This window comes from Carcharodon carcharias, chromosome 13 (genome assembly GCF_017639515.1).
Source record: "Carcharodon carcharias isolate sCarCar2 chromosome 13, sCarCar2.pri, whole genome shotgun sequence".
Classification (NCBI taxonomy): domain Eukaryota; kingdom Metazoa; phylum Chordata; class Chondrichthyes; order Lamniformes; family Lamnidae; genus Carcharodon; species Carcharodon carcharias.
The window spans coordinates 90,414,439-90,435,175 of NC_054479.1; the positions used below are offsets into that span (position 1 = coordinate 90,414,439).

Below are 20,737 nucleotides of genomic sequence, written 5' to 3' on the forward strand. Positions count from 1 at the left end.
ACAAAAGGAGCCCCAACACTATGTTTAAAACCTTAGCCTTAAAAAAAATAGCAACAAGGTAGACTTCTCTGCTGAATAAAGACGACGGCTACTACACCTCACCTGACCAGGTGGTTTGCCATTTGTCTAGGAACTGAGAGAACTATCCCCAGGAGTTTCAAAAATAAAATAATTATCTTCTCAGCTATGGAGTCCCACAATTCATTGTACAAATTCCTTGTAATCAACGAAACCAGAGGAAGTGCTGGGAAACTGACCTCCCCATCCTGAACTATCACAAAAGAGGGGGACTGAAATTCATTACAGTGGAAGAGGTGCTAATAGCCTTTTTGCACCTCCTTAGGAGGAACAATGGAATTCTGGCTAGAAGAACAGAAACTGATTGTTAAGATGCAGTTAACTATTAATAGGCCATGTCACGTGACCCAAACCTTTGGCCTTTTGGACAGTTTTAACGTTACATCTTTGGGCTTCACAGCCAGTCTGCTGTTTTAACATTCCAAATGATTAGCCACAAAGAAGCAGCCGCCCCCCACCCCCCCACCCCAGGCAGAACAACCACCTGCCCATCTATTGCCTGACTCTGCTGGAAGATTTTGTTCCATTGCTTACAGAACTGACTTTCTTTTATTCTTGTCTGTGTATTGTATAGAGTGTCAGTTTGGTACTAGAAGTTTCTGTTGTGCAATGGTGAATGCAATTTCTTTTAAAGATTTGCACCATTGTGTAATCCAGTAGTGATTCAACTTGTGGTAACAACACCAACTGAGAAGCAAATCTTACAACTCTGGTCTTCAGCAAGAAAGAACTCCTTATGGGACACTGACTTTAGACTCTGGAACCCAAGTGAACTAGTGTTCATTTTCTGTTGTCCTTAAGCTGTAAAATTCCTTTTCCCTACCACCGCACCCCTGCCCACTTTTGTGTGTATGCGCGCGCACATATATGCTCCTTTCATGGGTTTTGATTGTGGAAAATAAACTAACCTCTGAGTTAATCATAACTCAAGTTTGCTGTGGGTTATTAGAAAACCGAACGACTGGGAAAATACTCCACTTCCTATTCTTTTAAAAACTAATTCAAAACACATTCTGCCTACGGACTGGAGCGGTGGTAAGAGAGCATCAGTGCAGTTTGACTGTCCATCTCCTGTCTGAAACATACTTTAAATGTCAAAAATATATTCACAATCTACCCTGAGAAGTAATACTTCTCTCCATGAATGGAAAGGAAAGCTTTTATCACGTCAGATTTCTGCAAAATTCCCCAGCCTTACATCTATGCTTCTCTACATCCTCAGTACTCTGTGCATTCCCTTACCTCCATGTTCCTTTACTGAGGGCTGGGGGTGAAAGGCTTTCAATTGCTTTGGCCGCACTCTCTGCAACTCCCTCCCTAGACTTAGTTATCCACCCACCTCTACCTTTAAAAACCCTCTCAAAACCCAACTTTTCTACCAGCCTTTGGGTCCATCTGCTTAACTTCTCTCTCTACATATCTCCCCAGTCATTTCCACTTCTGGACTGCCTCAAGGCTTTTAAAAACGAAACTTCTATAGCTGTTACAAAATTGCAAGCTGCTATGTAATAAGATGATCCAAAAGCACGTTACATCAAATGCTTTGCATTTGAAGGATCACAACTGTTGTTATTCTGCAAACACAGCAGCCAAGTTGCGCACATCAAGGTCCCACACATCAAGGTCCCACAATTAAATAAATGACCAGTTAATATTTTGGATAAGGCAGTAAACAGAGGCTCTGACTCTCCCCTCGGGTGGAAATAAAAAGTTCCATGACACTAGTTCAAAGAAGGGCAGAAGAGTTCTCCCCACTGTCAAGGTCAATATTTCTCTCTCATCCAACATCACTAAACAAAATATATTCAGATAAATAGAATACTATGGCTATAAGTGCAGATCAGAAGCTTGAAATCTGGCGGTGAGTAACTCATCTCCTGACTCCCAAAAGCCTTCCCACAATCTACAAGCCACAAGTCAGGAGTGTGATGGAATACTCTCTACTTGTTTGGATGAGTGCAGCTCCCACAACACAAGAAGCTTGACACCATCCAGGACAAAGCAGCCCACTTGATTGGCACCCCATCCACAAACATTCACTCTCTCCACCACTGATGTACAGTAGCAGCAGTGTGTATCATCTACAAAAGGCACTTCAGGAATTCACCAAGGCTCCTTCAACAGCACCTTCCAAACCCAAGACCACTACCATCTACAAGGATAAGGGCAGAAGACACATGGGAACACCACCACCTGGAAGTTCCCCTCCAAGCCACTCACCATCCTGACTAGGAAATATATCACTGTTCCTTCACTGTTGCTGGGTCAAAATCTTAGAACTCCCTCCCTCACAGCACTGTGGATGTACCTACACCACAAGGGCTGCAGCGGTTCAAGGTGGCAGCTCACCACCACCTTCTCAAGGGCAATTAGGAATGGGCAATAAATGTTGGCCTAACCAGCGAAGTCCACATCCTTTGAATGGATTTAAAAACTAAAACAGATAATCTGGTCATTACTGTATTTTATTGCTGCTTTAAGGACCTTCCTGTGGGCATCATGTTCCCTGCATTACAACAGTTCAGATATACTTCATTGGCTGTAAAGCACTTTGGGACATATTGTCATGAAAGTGTTATAAAATATAAGTTCTTTCTTTCAAAATCTACTTTCGGAAACAATTTTGTTATTCACCAATTTTACAAAGATCGGAGAATTAAAAATAGACTCTGTCAATGAATATCCATGATGGACACAAGTTTAGCAGCTGTTCATGGTTTGCCATAGAGAGCTGGAAGTGAGTCTGTTCCAAAGTTTTGCAGTTTTGTTTAATTACGATCAACAAAGAAGCCACACTCCTGTAATTAGGCAGTCAAAGGGAATCAGAGTGTTGCTGAGAAAAAGATATGACAAAGCTTTTCATCTTGCACTCATCAGGATATTTCTTAAGAATACCAATATATGGGGAAAACAACAATTTCTACTGTATGAGAAGAGTGCACTGATTTGTTGGCAAGTGGACTCTGATTGGTGGAGGTGTTGCCGTGGAGAATGCACCAGTGTTGGTGACTGCCAAGCATTGTTTGAAGTTTAAACCAGACAGCTTGACTCTGATTGATCAAGGTATTGCCCTGAGGAATGAGTCATCAAATGGCTGTCACTTTGTTCAGCTGAAACAGGCACAATGTGTGTAAATGTTCTTCCTCTGCAAAGAACAGGGGCCCTGTGTGTTAATACATGTAGCTTCCAGTACAAGCAAATGGGCCACACTGTCAGCCCGACTGAATCTTAAATTGGTTGTCAGCATATTTGGCACACTGAGGATTATTTAGCGAATGTTGTCCAATTGCAGAATCACATTGAATGTTAGACATTGTGTTTTGAGTTTTGCAAGCATGGGCTGGTTGAATATAATTTGCACCTTGCTCGTTGCGAACAATGGCTGGGGCATGCTATTTGGTACGATCCACCAGTCTTTGGGACATATAGCCTACATACCTGGCACTGAAATTCATATATCACATTACTCATTTGTCTGATAGACAGAATGTCTTTCTGGCTTGGGTGGTACAGTCAAGCCAAGAAGACATTCTTCTATCACAAAAGGGTATAAGAATTTCAGCGCCTGTGTGATGCTAAGTACGTATGCCATATGACCCAAAGACTAGCAGATCATATCAAACAGCATGAACCAGCTGCTATTTGCAACGGGCAAGGTACTGACCGTACCCAACCTGCCCATGCTTGCAAAACTCAAAAGCACAGTGTCTAACATTAGATGTGATTCCGCAGTTGGACATGTGCTAAATAATCCTCAGTATGCTAAATAATCCTCAGTGTGCTAAGAATTACGCTGACAACCAATTTAAAATTGTCAGTCAGTCAGCTCGCAGTGTGGTGCATTTGCGTGTACTGGAAGCTACATATATTAATACACAGGGCCCTGTTCTTTGCAGATAGAAAGAACAGGTACACACATTGCGCTCATTTCAGCTAAACAAAATAAGTGACAGCCATTCACTGACTCATTCCTCAAGGCAATGTCTTGACTAATCAGGGTCAAGCTGCCTAGTTTAAATTTCAAACAATGCTTGACAGTTAACTGTCAGTCACTGGTGCATTCTCCATGGCAACACCTCTAACAATCAGCACTCTCTTCACATATAGTATGAATTGTTTTCCGCTCATATTGGCATTCTTGCAAAGTGTCCTGATGAGTGCAAGATGAAAAGCTTCAACAGGTTTCTTTCTTCAGCAACATTCAAGTACTGCCAAACTACTATTTGAATCAACATCCCCTTACAATCTTTGGACGTCTCTGTCTTTATGACTAAAAATTGTTTCCCGTTTTATACTTTCTTAACTCAAACTTTCAGTCATATTAACAACAGTATATCAACATGATTATTGGAAGATCTGAATCATCAGTTTACAATATATGGCAAATGGACAGTGAACGTGCAGAAATTTCTGGGCATTCAAGTAATGAAACTATTTTGCAAGCTGCTAGTACAAAATACTAAAATGTCACACTGCACATAGTGAGTTCTGATAAAAGGACACAGTTTCTTTCAGGAATTCAGGCAGGAGTGGGAAGGCCATACACTATGTGCTTTCTTCACTGACAGCAGGTCATCTTGCATTTGTATATTTTTGATGTTCTTTGAAAGATGGAGTCTTAAATTTTCCTTCCTAAAAGCAGCAGTTAAGTGGGTCATATATGCGAAAGGATCTTCTTCAGGCCATCATTTATCGCCAGCAACTCATTCATCTTACCCCAGTTCTTATTCTACGTACTGTCACTGTGGTTTGTAGGGAAATGGGGTCAGCACCGACTTCCTCAACCAGGATGGCAATCATCTAATAGATATCCAATCTTTGCCCTGCTGCATTAACAAGTAAGCTTACAGGCTCTGCTAGCCCAGATCTAACCTGTTTATTATTTACTAATCGTCAGGATGTGAATGTTGCTGGCAAAAGGCATTTTATTGCCCATCCTTAATCGCCTTTTAGAATGGACAACTGCAGGCTATGTGGAGCTGGTTCTCCCACAATACTGTTAGCTGGGGAGTTCCAGGATTTTGATCCAGTGACAATGAAGGAATGCTGATTTATTTCCAAGTTGGAATGATGTGTGTACTTGGGCAGCAGATGAATGAGAGCATCAATATCTCCATGTCCTTCTCGAATGTTGAAGTCACAGGCTTGGGAGGTGCTGCATAAGTAGTCTTTATGGCCCAGAAAGTTAAGATTTCTGCAGGGGATTCACTTGCATTCCACTTTGACTTCCAGGCATTTACCATTGTTCTAAGCGTTAACTGGATGACAAATTTTTCCTTGTATGGAAAGAATAAGTATTTTGTCAGCAGGTGTTGAGATCCTGTGTCTGTATTGACTGAGGAATTGAAAAAGGTAAAATTTCGGATAAATACATTAGCTTTACCCAGCATCGGAAACCAGGTGCCACATCAGCTTGATGTAGCTCTATCGTGCAAGACGAAAAACTTTTGTTTTCTGTCTACAATATTATGGATCTCAGTTCCTTCTGCCATTCTCCTCCTCTAGGTAGCATTCTCAATTATTCAAAGGTCGCTGAACTATAGCTTATGCCATGATTTTATTATGGGTAGGGCTAGGAACCAGTTCCCAAGTCTGCTTCGGCCAGAACAGGAATCGAACCCCATGTTGTTGGCATTATTCTGAACCACATACTAGCCATCGAGCCAACTGAGTTAACCACACCCCTCCCTGCCCTTCTGTCATTACTAACATTTCAAAACAACTTTTCTTTAGTTCCTCCTCCTTCAGGTACTATGCCCTAACAGGGTGTTGGCGACTATGGACTTCCACTGGATTGGTTCATGATTATGCTTGGAAAAGTACTGCAGTGGTTTGCCATTGCCTTCTGCAATATGGCTGACCAGGAAACTCTCCCGCTTTTAGCACCTGCCTTGAGGCATATTGGAAGGATTTACAGGCTGACAATCAACCTCTTTACCCATGTTATGAACACCTCCTGTGTTCAAGGCCTGAAAAGGGACTTATACCAGAGCTTTGGTCCAAAGGCAGAGATGCTACCACTGCGCCACAAGATCTCCCTGCCTTTAGATAAACATCTTTAATGTAGAAAAGCTTCCCCAGGTACCTTTTATAGAAAAGGAGGTTTTTGTTCATACATTCAGTGTCCAATACTCCAAAATCACCCTGAAAGCCAAGTATAAACTCAAACTCCTCTTTGTTACTGCTAACTACTTTCCTCTTTTCTCCTCACCGCCTGATGCCAGGTACATGGAACTCGCACATCTCCTTAATTGGCATTATTCACTCAGAAAGCAACTAGGCCTCAACTTGAATAATCAGATTTGAGTTATACTTTAGTACATCAACTAAAGCTCCCTCCTGCTGTCACTCTCCCTAGCCCCCATCAAGTATCTCCAATTCTGCAGGGGAGTTGGGGTTCTTTTGGTAAAATCTCATATCTGCCTTAAAGATTTTCAGACAATGACTGGATCTCCCAGGGTCCAGTACAGGTCATGCCACCAGGTTTTCATGGGCACACGTTTCAAACCTTATCAAACTAAAATTAGCAATGCTACATCCCACCTTCTTATAATGATGACTCTGGGTCTGTATCTACTACAGGTAAAAGTCCAGCTGTCACAAGAGGAAGCCCCAGAAATCCTGTGGCAGTATGATTTTGGTGGAGACCTAAATTAACAGGTCTCCATCCCTTTATCTTCTGCCCTGTGCCTAGATCCAAAAGACTGGGATAGAGGAAAAACTTCCCTGTTCTGTTAAGTTTCATTTAATAAGGAAGCTGAATCCCTCATGTTTGTGTCAGCCATTTACCTGGAGCAATCCAGCCTTAATTAACTGCGTAGTGGCAAAATAGAATGATCCATTTTCACAGAGCTCTCCACGCCAGTCTTGCCTTCGGGGCCTTTTAGCTGGATTCAGATTTAAAGGCTTTGTTACTTCACCTATTGTAAAATAAAATTAAAAAGACAGAAATCATTCAACCTCTTCTTTGGCTCCATTCACTCCCTCCTAGAAAAAAGTCCGGCTGTTGGAACACCTATGGGTCCTAGCTACGCCTGCCTTTATGTGTGATACTTGGAACTTACTTTGTTCTAATCCTACTCAAGTTCCCTTACTTTTTTATATTAGTCCCACTTCCTGTTCTTGCCCTGAACTAGAAAATTTCCCCAACTTTGCTTCCACTTTTCATGCTTCTCTCTCCTTCAAGTTCATCTCTGGCCTTTCCCTCCCTACCTTGACTTCTCCAATTCCATTTCTGACGGGATATCAACCAGTATCCACTTAGCTTAATGACTTCCACAGCTACTTTGGTTATACTGCCTCTCATAACGCTTCCTCTAAGGCCTCCATAACATTCTCCTGGACTCTCCCATCACTGTTGCATTTGTTCTAATGATGCGACCTTCCATACCAGCGCTTCTGATAGGTCTTTCTCTTTGACAGGGCCCTCAATTGTGTCCATCCCATTTTTTGCACTTCTGCTCTCATCCCTTCTCCTCCCTCCTACAACCACAATAAGGTTCCCCTTGTCTTCACATTCTATCCACCATCCTCTGCATTCATCAAATCTTCCTGTGTCATTATTACCACTTCCAGCATGATACCAAACACACCTTCTACCCCCCTCCCTCACCCCCGTTTCAGCACATCAAAGTGGGTGTTTCTTCTGTGACGCCTGGTCCATTCCTCAATCATGCAAACCCCTCCATATGGTACATTTCCTGTGCTTGCACAGAAAGGTGACACCTGTCTTTTTATTTTCTCCCTTCTCACTGCCCACGGCCAAAAACACTTGTATACGTTAGATGACAATTGTACTTTTCTCAATTCAGTACAGAACAATTGTTGCTTACAACGCAGTCTTCCCCACATTGGGGAGACCAAACTCAAATTGGGTAGCTGCTTTGTGGAATACCTCCATTCAGTCTGGAAGCATGACCCTGAGTTTTCAGTCACTTGGCATTTTAATTCTCTGACCTCAGTCAGCTATTCTATTCTAATGAAGCTCAACAGAAGCTTTAGGAACAGCATCTCATCTTCCAACTTGGCATTTGTTGCCTTCCAGACTCAATACTGAGTTCACCAATTTCAGATCATGACCATTGCCCCCATTACTTTGGGCAGCAGGTGCTGGCAATGATACTGTTTTTGTCATTTTCAGCTCCTCTAGATCCATCTTCTATTTCTTCCATTATACCATTAGCACCCCGTTTGCCATGCGCCTTCATTCCTTCTTCATTTAATCTCTCCTGTCTTCCACCTAGATTGACGTTTCGGCGGCCGCAAACATGACACTAGGATGGAATTTGCCTCCCTAGTGCCAGGGTCAAGGAGGTCACTGAGCAACTGCAGGAAATTCTGAAGCGGGAGGGTGAACAGCCAGAGGTCGTGGTCCATATCGGTACCAACAACATAGGTAAAGAAGGATGAGGTCCTCAAAGCAGAATATAGGGAGCTAGGAAATAAATTAAAAAGCAGAACCTCAAAAAGGTGCTAATCTCAGGATTACTCCCCGTGCCACATGCTAGCAAGATCAGGGATAGAAGAATAAAACAGATGAATGCGTAGCTGGAAAGATGGTGTAGGAAGGAGGGATTTAGATTCCCGAGGCATTGGGACCCATACACGCTGGATGGGTTGCACCCCAGCAGGGCCGGGACCAATATCCTTGCAGGGGTATTCGCTAGTACTGTGGGGAGGGTTTAAACTAGATTCGCAGGGGGATGGGAACCTGAATGGACAGACACAAGAGTGAAACAAAGATAGGAATGAGATCTCCTCTCATCCTTCTAAACTCCAGTGAATACAGGCCTAATCGGCCCAACCCCTAATCGGACGACAAGCCTGCCAACCCATGAATCGGTCTGGTGAACCTTCACTGCACTCCCTCGATGGAAAGTATGTCCTCTTTTAGGAAAGGAGACCAAAACCGCACACACTATTTCAGGTGTGGTCTCACCAAGGCTCTGTACAGCTGCAGTGAGACATCCTTGCTCCTGTACTAAAGTTCTCTCGCAATGAAGGTCAACATGCCATTTGCATTCTTAACTGCTTGCTGCACCTACATGCTTGCTTTCAGTGATTGGTGTACAAAGACACCCAGGACCCTTTGTACATCAACATTTCCTAATCTATCATCAATTAAATAATACTCTGCCATTCTGTTTTTCCTATCAAAGTGAATAGCTTCACACCTATCCACGTGATACTGCATCTGCCATGTATTTGCCCACTCACTCAACCTACCTAAATCGCCTTAAAGCTTAACACCTTTCTCGTCACTTACATTCCCACCAAGTTTTGTGTCGTCAGCAAACTTGGAATTATTATATTTGGTTCTCTCATCCAAATCATTGATATATATCGTAAATAGCTGATCCTTGTGGTACCTCATAGTCACCGCCTGCCACTCTGAAAAAGACTCATTTATTCCTTTTTTTATTTATTCATGGGATGTGGGTGTCATTGGCTGGGCCAGCATTTATTGTCTATCCCTAGTTGCCCTTGAGAAGGTGTGGTGAGTTGCCTGCTTGAACCGCTGCAGCCCCTGTGGTGTAGGTATACCCACAGTGCTGTTAGGGAAGAGTTCCAGGATTTTGACCCAGCAACAGTGAAGAAACTGCAATATAGTTCCAAGTCAGGACGGTGTGTGGCTTGGAGGGGAACTTCCAGGTGGCAGTGTTTCCATCTACCCACTGCCCTTGTCCTTCTAGATGGTAGTGGTCATGGATTTGGAATATGCTGTCTAAGCAGCCTTGGTGAATTTCTACTGTTTCCTGTCAGATAACCATTTCTCAATCCATGCCAATATATTACCCCCAATCCCATGTGCTTTAATTTTACATGCTAACCTCTTATGTGGGGCTTAATCAAAAGCTTTCTGAAAATCCACATCCACTGGTTCTCCCTCATCTGTTCTGCTAGTTATGTCCTCAAAGAACTCCATGATTTCCCTTTCATAAATCCATGGTGACTTTGCTAATCCCGTTGATATTTTCTAAGTGTCCTGGTATCACACCCTTTATAGTCACATATCAGCCAAAAAGCGAAAAGATTACAGTATCTTAAACGCTCCATTAATTTTGTGCAGAATCAGTTATGCTTACCAGTTCGCACTTCACTTGGAGTTCACCTTTACTAAAAGCCTTTTTTTAAATTACTGTAATTGTGCCTTTTATCAATACAAGTACTCCTCCTCCTCAGTTCACTTGTCCTTTCTAAAGACTGGTCTAATGTTTAAGCTCCTAGTCACGCCAGCTTGCAGGCAGGTCTCTATAACAGATACTGCACCACGCCCTTTAAGCTGAATCAGTGTTTCTCCTCCAGTATCCCAAACCTCTTGGCCCAACCCACTTGCTGTTTTAAAAATCTGCCTGACTGCATAAGCTAAACATTAATTTGGAGATGCAGAGGTTGTGGCCTGGTTGGAGGTTGGAAAAAATGGAATTTAGTAGCAGGGCTTAATGAGAAGTTTTTTTGTCTCTAAAAGCCAAAGGAATATCAGGGCGGGTGGAAGGGGTGGAAAATGACTGCAGTACAGACTGGGGAGGCTGGGGTCAGCAGAAATCAGAGACCAGGGGCAGCTCGAGAGATGTGGCGAGGGGAAGTCAGGGGCCTCACAGAGGAGAGTGAAGAGTTGGGATACCGCTTGGGGAGGGAGGGGAATTTTTATCCAACATCAGGAGGTTGGTGAATCACGTGTTCTAGATTCAGCAGGTAGGTGGAAAGGCACTTACCTCCTTGGACTAGCAGTCCATGCCCCCTCTCCCTCTTTAAACAATTGGCTTCCCGAGGCCTGGAAAACTCAACCATCAAGGGTTAAATTACAGTGAGTACAAAGCACCCAGTCTATTAGAATAACTAAATTGCCAACTTGCCTCCTGAGAGTGGGTTGGTTGCCTGCCCACTGCCCTGCTTCTGTTAAAATTGGAAGGGCAGGCGGGGTGGTGGGAGTTGAAGGCAGGTTGGGGTAGGGGTTCAAATTTTTATTATAGCATATCCCACCTGACCCAAACCTACACATTTGAGGGAGATAAAATCTCACCACCCCACCCCCACCATGTCTATGGATCGTAGCTCCTTTGCAGCTAAAAAAAAATGAAAGCCTTTCGGACACCACATGTCAAGGAATCCTAACCTGACCTGACCCAATGTCAATTTCAGCAACATTCCCTTCCTGTAGGCACCAGAAGCTGCTTCAACCAGGCTGGGCAAGTTCTGCCAAGGGGTTTTATTTACAGCACAGAAACCGATTGTTCAGGCCAACAGACCCATGTCTATGTATATGCGCCATACAAGCCTCCTTCAAATCTTTTCATCTAATCCTATTAACATATCCTTCTATTCCTTTCTCCATCATGTGCTTATCTAGCTGCACTTTGAAGACATCTATGTCACTTCTCCATGGTAGCAAGTTCCATGTTCTACCCAATTTCTGGACAAAGTTTTCCTGAATTCTTCACTGGATTTATTAGCATTAATCTTATACTTATGGCCACTGGTTCCAGACTCACTCTGAAGTGGAAATATTTCCTCTACATTTATCCTATCAAACTCTTTCATAATCTCAAAAATCTTTATCAGGTTAACCATCAGTCTTCTCTTTTCATCAGAAAACAGCCTCTGCCTATCTAATTTTTCCTGATCGAGTATAACCTGTGTGTTCTGGTATCATTCAAGTAAATCTTTTTGCATCTTCTGCAATGCCTTTATATCCTTTTTGTATGATGGAGACCAGAACTGTGCACAATACTCCAAGTGTAGTCTAACCAAGGTTCTATACAAGTTTTAACACATCTTCCCTACTTTCAATTCTACCCTAAAAATTAACTCCATTGCTTTGTTTATTTTTTAAGGCCTTATTAACCTACATTGCTCCTTATACTGCTTTGTATATTAGTACCCAAAGGTCCTTCTGTTCCTCCATTTATCTACTTCTTTTCCAAGGGGAGAGCAGCCTTCTTATTCTTGTTAGCAACACACATTGTCCACACTGAAGTTCATTTGCACACATACACACCAATCCTGCAAGATTATTGCAAACATTAACAAAATTGCTCATTATTTACAGGCAACGAGGAAAAACATCAATGTTAGCTCATCAGCACCTTAATTATATTGGTGCCTTTCTTAAAACCTGTATGAATACACTATGACTTAAAACTACATTTAACTCCTTTGTCTAAATCTTCTGTGAATAAATGGTCAACAGATCAAGGCACTAAAACATGCACATGGTAATGTTCATAGTGTCTGAGGAGACATTGCTTTATGCTACTTAATATGCATTATCAGGGCATTCATACACGGTGACAGCAAGTTGCCTTTAGTTAGAACGTGGTTGGAATTTATTGGGAGCTCAAATTCTATTATCTGCATTTTTGCACAGACACTACAATTGACTGAAAGTTAATGTCACTTTGTTTTATCTACATTAAAACCTAAGATTGCAGAAAAGATGGTCCACATTTAGAATGCATGCTTCTGGGAGGGTGATTCTGCGGTTGGAAGCTTTAAGATGGGTTGTCTGGCCTGGAGAACTGGTGGTAGATTGTGGAATGTGGGAGTACTTGGGAGATTTTTTGGGAGTCATGGTGAATATTAGGTAGAGCTTGGAGGGTACCTCAAGCACGATGGGACTGAGGAGAGAAGGGAAAAAAAACTGGGTGCAGAAACGGCCCTGGGAGACAGAGAAAAGGTCCTGGGGGACATAGAAGCACCGAATCAGGAGACTGCTGGAAAGATGGAGATCAAGTGCAGCATTATTAGGATGGCAATGGCAAGGTGTGGGAATATTTGGGGTGGTGGGGGCAGCAAATGGTTTGTGGGATGCCGTTGATAATAGCAATAGCTGATGGGTTGAGATATGATTACAGCAGAGGAAGCAACAGTGACAATGCAGCTTTTGAGTATTTATTTTAAATTATACAAGTTTCTCAAACTACAGCAGTGGAAAACCTTTCAGTAAACCCTCCAATGAAACCCTGCACCCCCAAACCCAACCCCTACAACCAGACCCAAGCATTGGGACATCCATGTGTACCCCTTTTAAAAGTTCCTTAATTACTTACACAAAGACCTTGGGAGTTTGAGCCAACCAAACAAATTTTGCTTCAATCCCCTCACTTACCAACGATCCCTGGTGTAAATGCAGTCTTGCTATCACCTGGAGGCATTACTGCATAACTCCTGCAGTGTCATGCAATCAACTTATACAACGGCTTTGTAGGATGGACACTTTCTTAGAAATATAGATGAATTGCCAATTATAACCATACTGATGCTTCGGGGAACAGCTACCTAGAAACCTTCATTTCCAATTTGCAACTAATAAGCTTAGATTTTGCAATCTGCATCATTTTAATCCAATTTAAGGGGGTTACAACCAACAATAAAATATCAGGTTGGAAAATCTAGGTGACAGTGTCAATAATTTATTCAAAAACTAATATTAAATTATACACATGGTCTACCTTTCAACACCTCCTGCCAGCGAAAATGATGGTGTCTTACAACAGAAAAGACAGAATCGTACCCGTCTTCCTTGATCATCTTCACCACATCTGTCAGATGGTATGGCTGGAGACATGGGGAAGTGCATTGTATATGACCTACCACGTCAATATCTGTCAATGAAATAAGGACAAGAATAGTTATGATTTATAAAGTAAATGATAGAAAGAGGATTGTAAGGAAATCTTTCAATCCAGACACTGGAAGCTTGCTAATCCTATTACACTGCAGCTATGTGTGCACGGAATGCTACTTCTAGAGCAGGAAGTTACTAACAGATGTTGACTGCAAAGCGTATTACAAGGACTTGTTGGAAGCTCGCTTACATACACGCTTACAGTTGTCCATACGGGTTTTTTCCTTTTCACTAGCAGGCAAACATTCAAAAGATTTGCTCGTCACATTACGAAAAGATTCAACTAAATACAAGGTGAAAAGTTGCAAGTGGAAATTGCATTTTGCATGCATGTTGTAAAAGAATACCTTTCATTGGTTAACAGATTCAAAAAGTAGGGATATAAATTGCATCGAGACAAATAGTCATTTCTACATTTCAAAACCTTGGGAAAACAGGCACAAGTGCCTTCGGAGTCTTTTGTTACCTAATATTTACCAAACATTTTTACAGGATTGTAGAGCCAGATTATACTCTTTCCAAAATCATACTGAGCCATAACTTCTAACTAGCATCAGAAAATGCTGCAGAAAGTAGAATAAATAAACGCACACTTACCTGCTGTAGAAAACAGCTTTGACACTTCTGTTTGCCGGAGCTGCTTGGGGCCTGCATTGAAAGATTCCTTGGAGGCCCCAGCAAAGTCTTAATCCAGCGTATTCAAGGAGGCCACGCCCCCTTTTTTTTAACAGCACTAGCTGCTGTAAAGTAGGTAAGGTTAAAGGGCCAGGGCGGAGGTAAGTGTCTAAGGTAATTGAATAGGAATTGAGGGCAGGGGGTGGCCTGAGGTCGGATGCTGGGGGGAGCGACACAGAGGTCGGGGAGATCCGTTAGTCAGTCTGGGTCTTTACAATAGTTGCCCAAAAGTTGGAAGAGGTTTTAATTCTTCCAACTTTTCCTGGGTAACTGTCGGTATATCCCTAGCAGAACCATCAAAGTTTGCGATCAAATTGCATTTTCGGATGGTTCTCAGCGCAATGGAAATGTCCAGAGGAAGCTAGCACCTCAGGGCAATTGCCACGTAAACCCTTGCCTGGGAACATGCCACGAGGATTCCCCAGCGCATCTTTGGGGTACCCCCCAAATCTGATGCTGAGGAACGTGGAAGTTATGGGCCATTGGCACATTAATTTCAAGACACATTTATTCCTCATTTTCAATTTTTACAATTTAGGCTTTTATGATGAGCAAACAACCAATACCACCCACCCCCCCCAACCCCACCACCGCCCCCCCCCCCCCCCAAAAAGTTCAGCAATCCCTCCTGATCACTAGTGTTAACCCGCAAGATATACTTGGTGAGGCCAGTTCCTCGTATTTAATATCCAGGCACCCCATCCACAAACATTTGCCTCCTCTATGCATGGTAGCACCAATGTGTACCATCTGTAAGATGCACTGCAAGAACTCACCAAAGCTCCTCAGACAGCAACTTCCAAACCCACGTCCGCTACCATCTAGAAGGACAAAGGCAGCAGACACATGGGTACACCACCATCTGGAAGTTCCCCTCCAAGCCACTCACCATCCTGACTTGAAACTATAGCACCAGGCCTTCACAGTCGCTGGGTCAAAATCCTGGAACTCCCTCCCTAACAGCAGTGTGGGTGTACCTACGCCACAAGGACTGCAATGGTTTAAGGCAGCAGCTCACCACCACCTTCTCAAGGGCAATTAGGGATGGGCTATAAATGCTGGTCTAGCCATCGACACACAAATCCCATCAATGAATTCAAAAAGTGAGGGTGCCAAAAATACTGTTCAGTGGTTGTAATGATTTTGAGAATGCGATTTATATAAACACTCATAAAGCACGTATTGCATTTTAGAGATGTTTTGTGGAAAGAAAGGAAAACGTCCAGTTTTCAGGCAATTCTGGTTTTTGGACAGCTGGATTTGGGAACTGTACCTGTATACAGTTATCTATCACGGATCAGATAAAGTAATGACAATTCAAATGTACGCCCTTCATCAGAACTGAGGCTAGAGGGGTAAGCAGCCATTTTAGAAACATTAAAGAAAAGGGGAGGGAAAATGGAGAGAACCAAGAAATACCAAACTGCTGAGAGAGAATAAATAGACAATACCTAATTATTATGTATAAATCTGTCTGCAGGTCATTTAACCCATCTTTTGCAATTGGTGGATCTGTTGGACACTTGCCGCATCCCTTCCCCCCCGCCCCACCATCCCCTCCTCCTTGCTACCTTTTCTCCAAACGCTCTTTATCGGTATAGAGAATGTATTTCCACTTACTGGGAAGACTAAAACTAAGGGCCAAAAAAAAAAAATCGGACAGTCATGAAAAAAATGCAAAAGTGAATTTAGGAAAACCTTCTTTATCCAGGGAGTGATTAGAATGTGAAAGTTTCCACCAAAAGGAGAATTTAAAGGAAAGTTAAATAAGCGCATGAGGGAGAAGGAAATTGAAGTTATGCTGATGGGGTTAGAAGAAAAGGAGTGGGAGAAGACTCATGTGGAGCATAATTACAGACATGGACTAGTTAGGCCGAATGGTCCATTTCTGCGCTTCACATTCTTTGTTATTCATCTCAGAGGCCTCAGTTCCAATGTAGGGTAAGCACCCAAGACATTTGAACTTTATGCACAATGCACGACTGGACAGCATTTGCAGTATCACTCCTTTTATATCACCGTTAACTGGTGGTATTGCAAACTACAGTACCTTTGCGATTTTCCAAGAATTCCAAAATTGTGTCCAATGAACTCGATGTATCTTTTGACACTTCTGGGCTTCTACAATGTACTTTTGCTCCAAATCTTTTTGCCACCATCGCAATCTCTTCATGATCGGTTGACACCCATACGCTATTTGACAAGTACAAATAAGACAGTTTTCTAAGCAAAGTCTCATTATAGACCAAGATGTTTCAATGTTAGTTTTATTTAAATGGTGTGCTTGAAACTCTGACACTTGCACAAAACCTCATAGCACACATTTTCACACAATACAGAAGTTTAAATTTTATTTTCCTATTTTACTATGTAGTGACATATTGAAACCAATTATTAACTTACAGAAGTGGGAGTCCAAAACTGAAATGTACTAAAACAGATGAATTCATATGTTTTATCTTAAATGGAGCAACAAAAAAGCATGTCTTTTTTGATCATTGTGAGTGCTTTACATGCTTAATGGATGGTGGTGGCTGTTAATATACAAATATAAAATGAGTATATATTCAGTGTTTTCATTAAAATTCCTGCATGTGGCTTAATAAGTGTTGTAATATTAAGATTTATATATTTTGTCACACCTGAACCCAGCCCCTGCTTTTTAGTTTAATGCCCCATTTACTTGATTCACCCGGATATTAGTCCCAGCCTGGTTTATGCAGAGCCTGTCCAAACAGATGTTCTGTTGAAGGGTCATTCGGACTCGAAACGTTAACTGCTGCCAGACCTGCTGAGTTTTCCAGGTACTTTTGTTTTTGTTTCAAATGGAACAGTTCCCTCATTCCCCTGTACTGGTATGAATCTCCCATGATGCGAAGCCTTCAGTTCCCACATCACTCTGTTAGCCATGCATTCAATCTAATCTGCTTGACCTATGAGGTTGTGCTTAATAATTTGGGCCCCATCAAAATCCCTCAGCAGAATTTCATCCCCAGTTCTACCTGTATGCCTGATGGCAGGCAGTAAGAGGGGGAGAGTTTCCCAGTCAGCCATAATGCAGAAGGCAACAACAAACCATTGCAGTACTTTGCCAAGCATAACCATGGACCAATCCAGTGGAAGTCCACAGTCACCAAAGCCCTCCCTGGGGCATGGTGCCTGAAGGAGAAGGATTTACGTAACAGGTGTGCTCAGGGGAAAGAATGAGGGTGTGACTTCTACCTGTTCTTGGCTCCATATAAAACCGACTTTTCTCTTACTTCCCCTATTCCATTTTCAACTGCAAGAGAATTGTAATCAAACTGATCTATTAAAATTCTCAGAGCCCTTCCCAAAAAGATCATTTTTTACAAGAGCTTTACTACTGCTGGACGCCGGATCTCTTTCACACTTCCTGGTTTGTATTGGCAGCAAAACAACGATGTAAGGGACACGTCATCAGGCCTTCCTGCCTTTGACACATAAACTGCTGCAGGTGCAACAGGTAAATCAAAGAACAGATATACTGGGGAAAGCTAACCTATTCAGCAACTCTAAGCTACCCTCAGATTCCGCATGCCAGTAAATTAAGGGAAAGAAGGAAATCGAAAAGAAAAAAATGCTCTTGGCTATCTTCAGTACCTCACTCTTGTAAAACCCTTTGAATAAACCCACAATATACTACCCATTCGAGAACACCAGGGGGTGGGGGGGGGGGTTCACACCCTCAGCCTTGCCCTCCATCATATTGATGGTCCCCCTGCTGGCCCAACCATGTATCCCTTACCCCAAAAGCGCACACATCACCCCCATGCTCCACTCAGCCCCGCATGCCCCCTTACTCCTGCTAAACCCACCTCCACAAACAATTTACTCCCTCCCCCACACCCCGAAATCCCCCCAACCCCAAAACCCCTACACAAACCAACAATCTCACAATCCCCATCCCCCCCATGTATCTTCGCAACCTCCCTCCACTTCTCCTCCACCCCATCCCCCACTTCTCTCCCCATCCCACCTCTCCTCCCCACTCCCCCATCTCCCTGCCCCTCCCCCCAAACACCCTCCCCTCTCCCCCTACCCCCTCTCTCTCCTCTCTCCCCTCTCCCCCCACCCCCTCACTCCCTCTCCCCCCACCCCTCATTCCCTCCCTCCCTCCCTCTCCCCCACCCCTCCCTCCCTCTCCCTCGCACCCCCTCCCTCTCCCCCCCACCCCCTCCCTCCCTCTCACACCCACCCCTCCCTCGCTCTGCCCCTCCCTCCCTCTGCCCCCCGCCCCCTCCCTCCCTCTGCCCCCCACCCTCTCCCTCCCTCTCCCCCCCCACCCCCTCCCTCCCTCTCCCCCCCACCCCCTCCATCTCCCCCTCCCTCTGCCCCCCACCCCCTCCATCCCCCTCCCTCCCTCTGCCCCCCACCCCCTCCCTCCCCCCCTACCCCCTCCCTCTCCCCCTCCCTCCCTCTGCCCCCACCCCTCCCTCCCTCTGCCCCCACCCCTCCCTCCCTCTGCCCCCTCCCTCCCTCTGCCCCCACCCCTCCCTCCCTCTGCCCCCTCCCTCCCTCTGCCCCATCCTCCCTCCTCCCTACACTCTAGCCCTGCCCCCACCCTCTCCCCCCCTCTACTCCACATTACCCCCCTCCTCTCTCCACCCTACCTCCCTCCTCTCTCCACCCTAGCCCTTCCTCTCTCCAACACCTCATTTCCCCTCCCCACTTCATCCCTCCCCGAGCCCCCTCCACCCAGCTCTCCACCTACCCTACCCCCCTCCACCCCGCTCTCCCCTTCCCCCACTCCACCCATGACTCCCCCTCCCCCATCCACACCGCTCTCCCCCACCCCGCCGTGCCCTCCCCTCCCCCTTCCACCCTGCACACTCCCCCACCCCCGCTCTCCCTCCCTGTCCAGCCCTCTCCCTCCCCCGTCCACCCCGCTCCCTCCCCCACCCAAGCCCTCTCCCTCCCTCACTCCAGCCCGCTCCCCTCCACCCCGCTCGCCCCCCCACCACCCCACCCGCCCCCACCACCCCGCTTGCCCCCCCCACCCCGCTTGCCCCCCCACCACCCCACCCCGCTCACCCACCCCACCACCCCACCCCGCTCACCCACCCCACCCTGCTTGCCCACCCCACCCTGCTCTCCCCCTCACCACCCCACCCCGCTCTCCCCCCCTGCCACCACCCCTCTCTCTCCTCCTCTCTAACTCCACCCCCGTCTCTCTACCTCCTCCACCCCCCCTTCTCTCCCCCACCCCACCCCCCTTCTCTCCCCCCCTCTCTCTACCTCACCCCCCCTCCCCACCCCTACCCCACGTGCTCTCTCTCACCCCCTCCTCCCACTTCTTTACCTGTCAAACTGATCCGAGTCTATGGCGGCCCTCAGCACCCAGCCGATGAGGGGCACCCCGGCCAGCAGTTTGATGTTCTTCAGCGGGATCCCCTTGCTGCCTCCCCGGGCCAGGATCAGGGCGGCAAAGTGCCTCTTTGGGCGCAGCCTTGCGCTTCGCCTTAGGCCCTGCTTCCCGGTCATCGAGTCCAGCCTGACCCCGCCGCTCAAAGCTCGGCTCAGGACAGCACAGCAACGCTTCGAGCCGGGAGCCGCAGTGAGGGAGCAGCGGCCGGGGACCCGCCCCTTTGACGCTTCGGTTTAGTCCCGGCCTTTGCTTCCCGGTCATCGAGTCCACCCTTACCCAACGGCCGAGAGCTCAGGTCGCGGCGCCTCGAGCCCGGGAGCCGGCCGCCCGCCCGCCCGTCCTTTTGATCCTCATTCACTTCCGTTTCTTCTCACATTGTTCCTGCGGGGAGACCGATCCTCCGGTCACCCCCCCCACCCCCTCCCCCCGCCACCTCTACCACCCCGTCACCCCACCACCACCCTCCCCCCCGGACAGCCCCCCCCAACTCTCTACCACCCCGTCACCCCACCACCACCCTCCCCCCGCCACCTCTACCACCCCGTCACCCCACCACCACCCTCCCCCCCGGACAGCCCCCCCCAACTCTCTACCACCCCGTCACCCCACCACCACCCTCCCCCCCGGACAGCCCCCCCCCCCCCCGTCTACCACCCCGTCACCCCACCACCACCCCTCCCCCCCGGACAGCCCCCCCCCCCCCCTTACCACATCACCCCACCACCACCCTCTCTACCACCCCGTCACCCCACCACCACCCTCCCCCCTGGACAGCCCCCCCCCCCCACCACCCCGGTCAGCACCCCCCCCAACCCGGTCAGTACCCCCCCACCCTGGTCAGCCCCCCCCCACCCCCCGTCACACACCGTCGCCACCCCCCTCTACACCCCCCAACCCCCTGGTCATACCCCCTCTAACCCCCCCCCCCCCCCCCGGTCAGCCCCCCCCCCCCCCGGTCACACCCCCCCACC

The 20,737-nt window shown here is 46.0% G+C and overlaps 1 protein-coding gene across 2 annotated transcripts in view; it reads right to left on the reverse strand.

Moving 5' to 3' along the window:
• The window catches only part of cmasa (cytidine monophosphate N-acetylneuraminic acid synthetase a), a 37,595-nt gene extending 17,451 nt beyond the window's left edge, over positions 1-20,144 (reverse strand). For both annotated transcript variants that reach the window (XM_041203494.1, XM_041203493.1), the window contains exons 1-4: positions 19,701-20,144; positions 16,431-16,573; positions 13,530-13,682; positions 6,868-6,998 (exon numbers count right to left, since the gene is read on the reverse strand). In XM_041203494.1, the coding sequence (XP_041059428.1) occupies positions 6,868-6,998; positions 13,530-13,682; positions 16,431-16,573; positions 19,701-19,882 (609 nt within the window). In that variant the 5' untranslated portion in view covers positions 19,883-20,144. The remainder of the gene's footprint in view (positions 1-6,867; positions 6,999-13,529; positions 13,683-16,430; positions 16,574-19,700) is intronic.
• Positions 20,145-20,737: the final 593 nt, after the last annotated feature.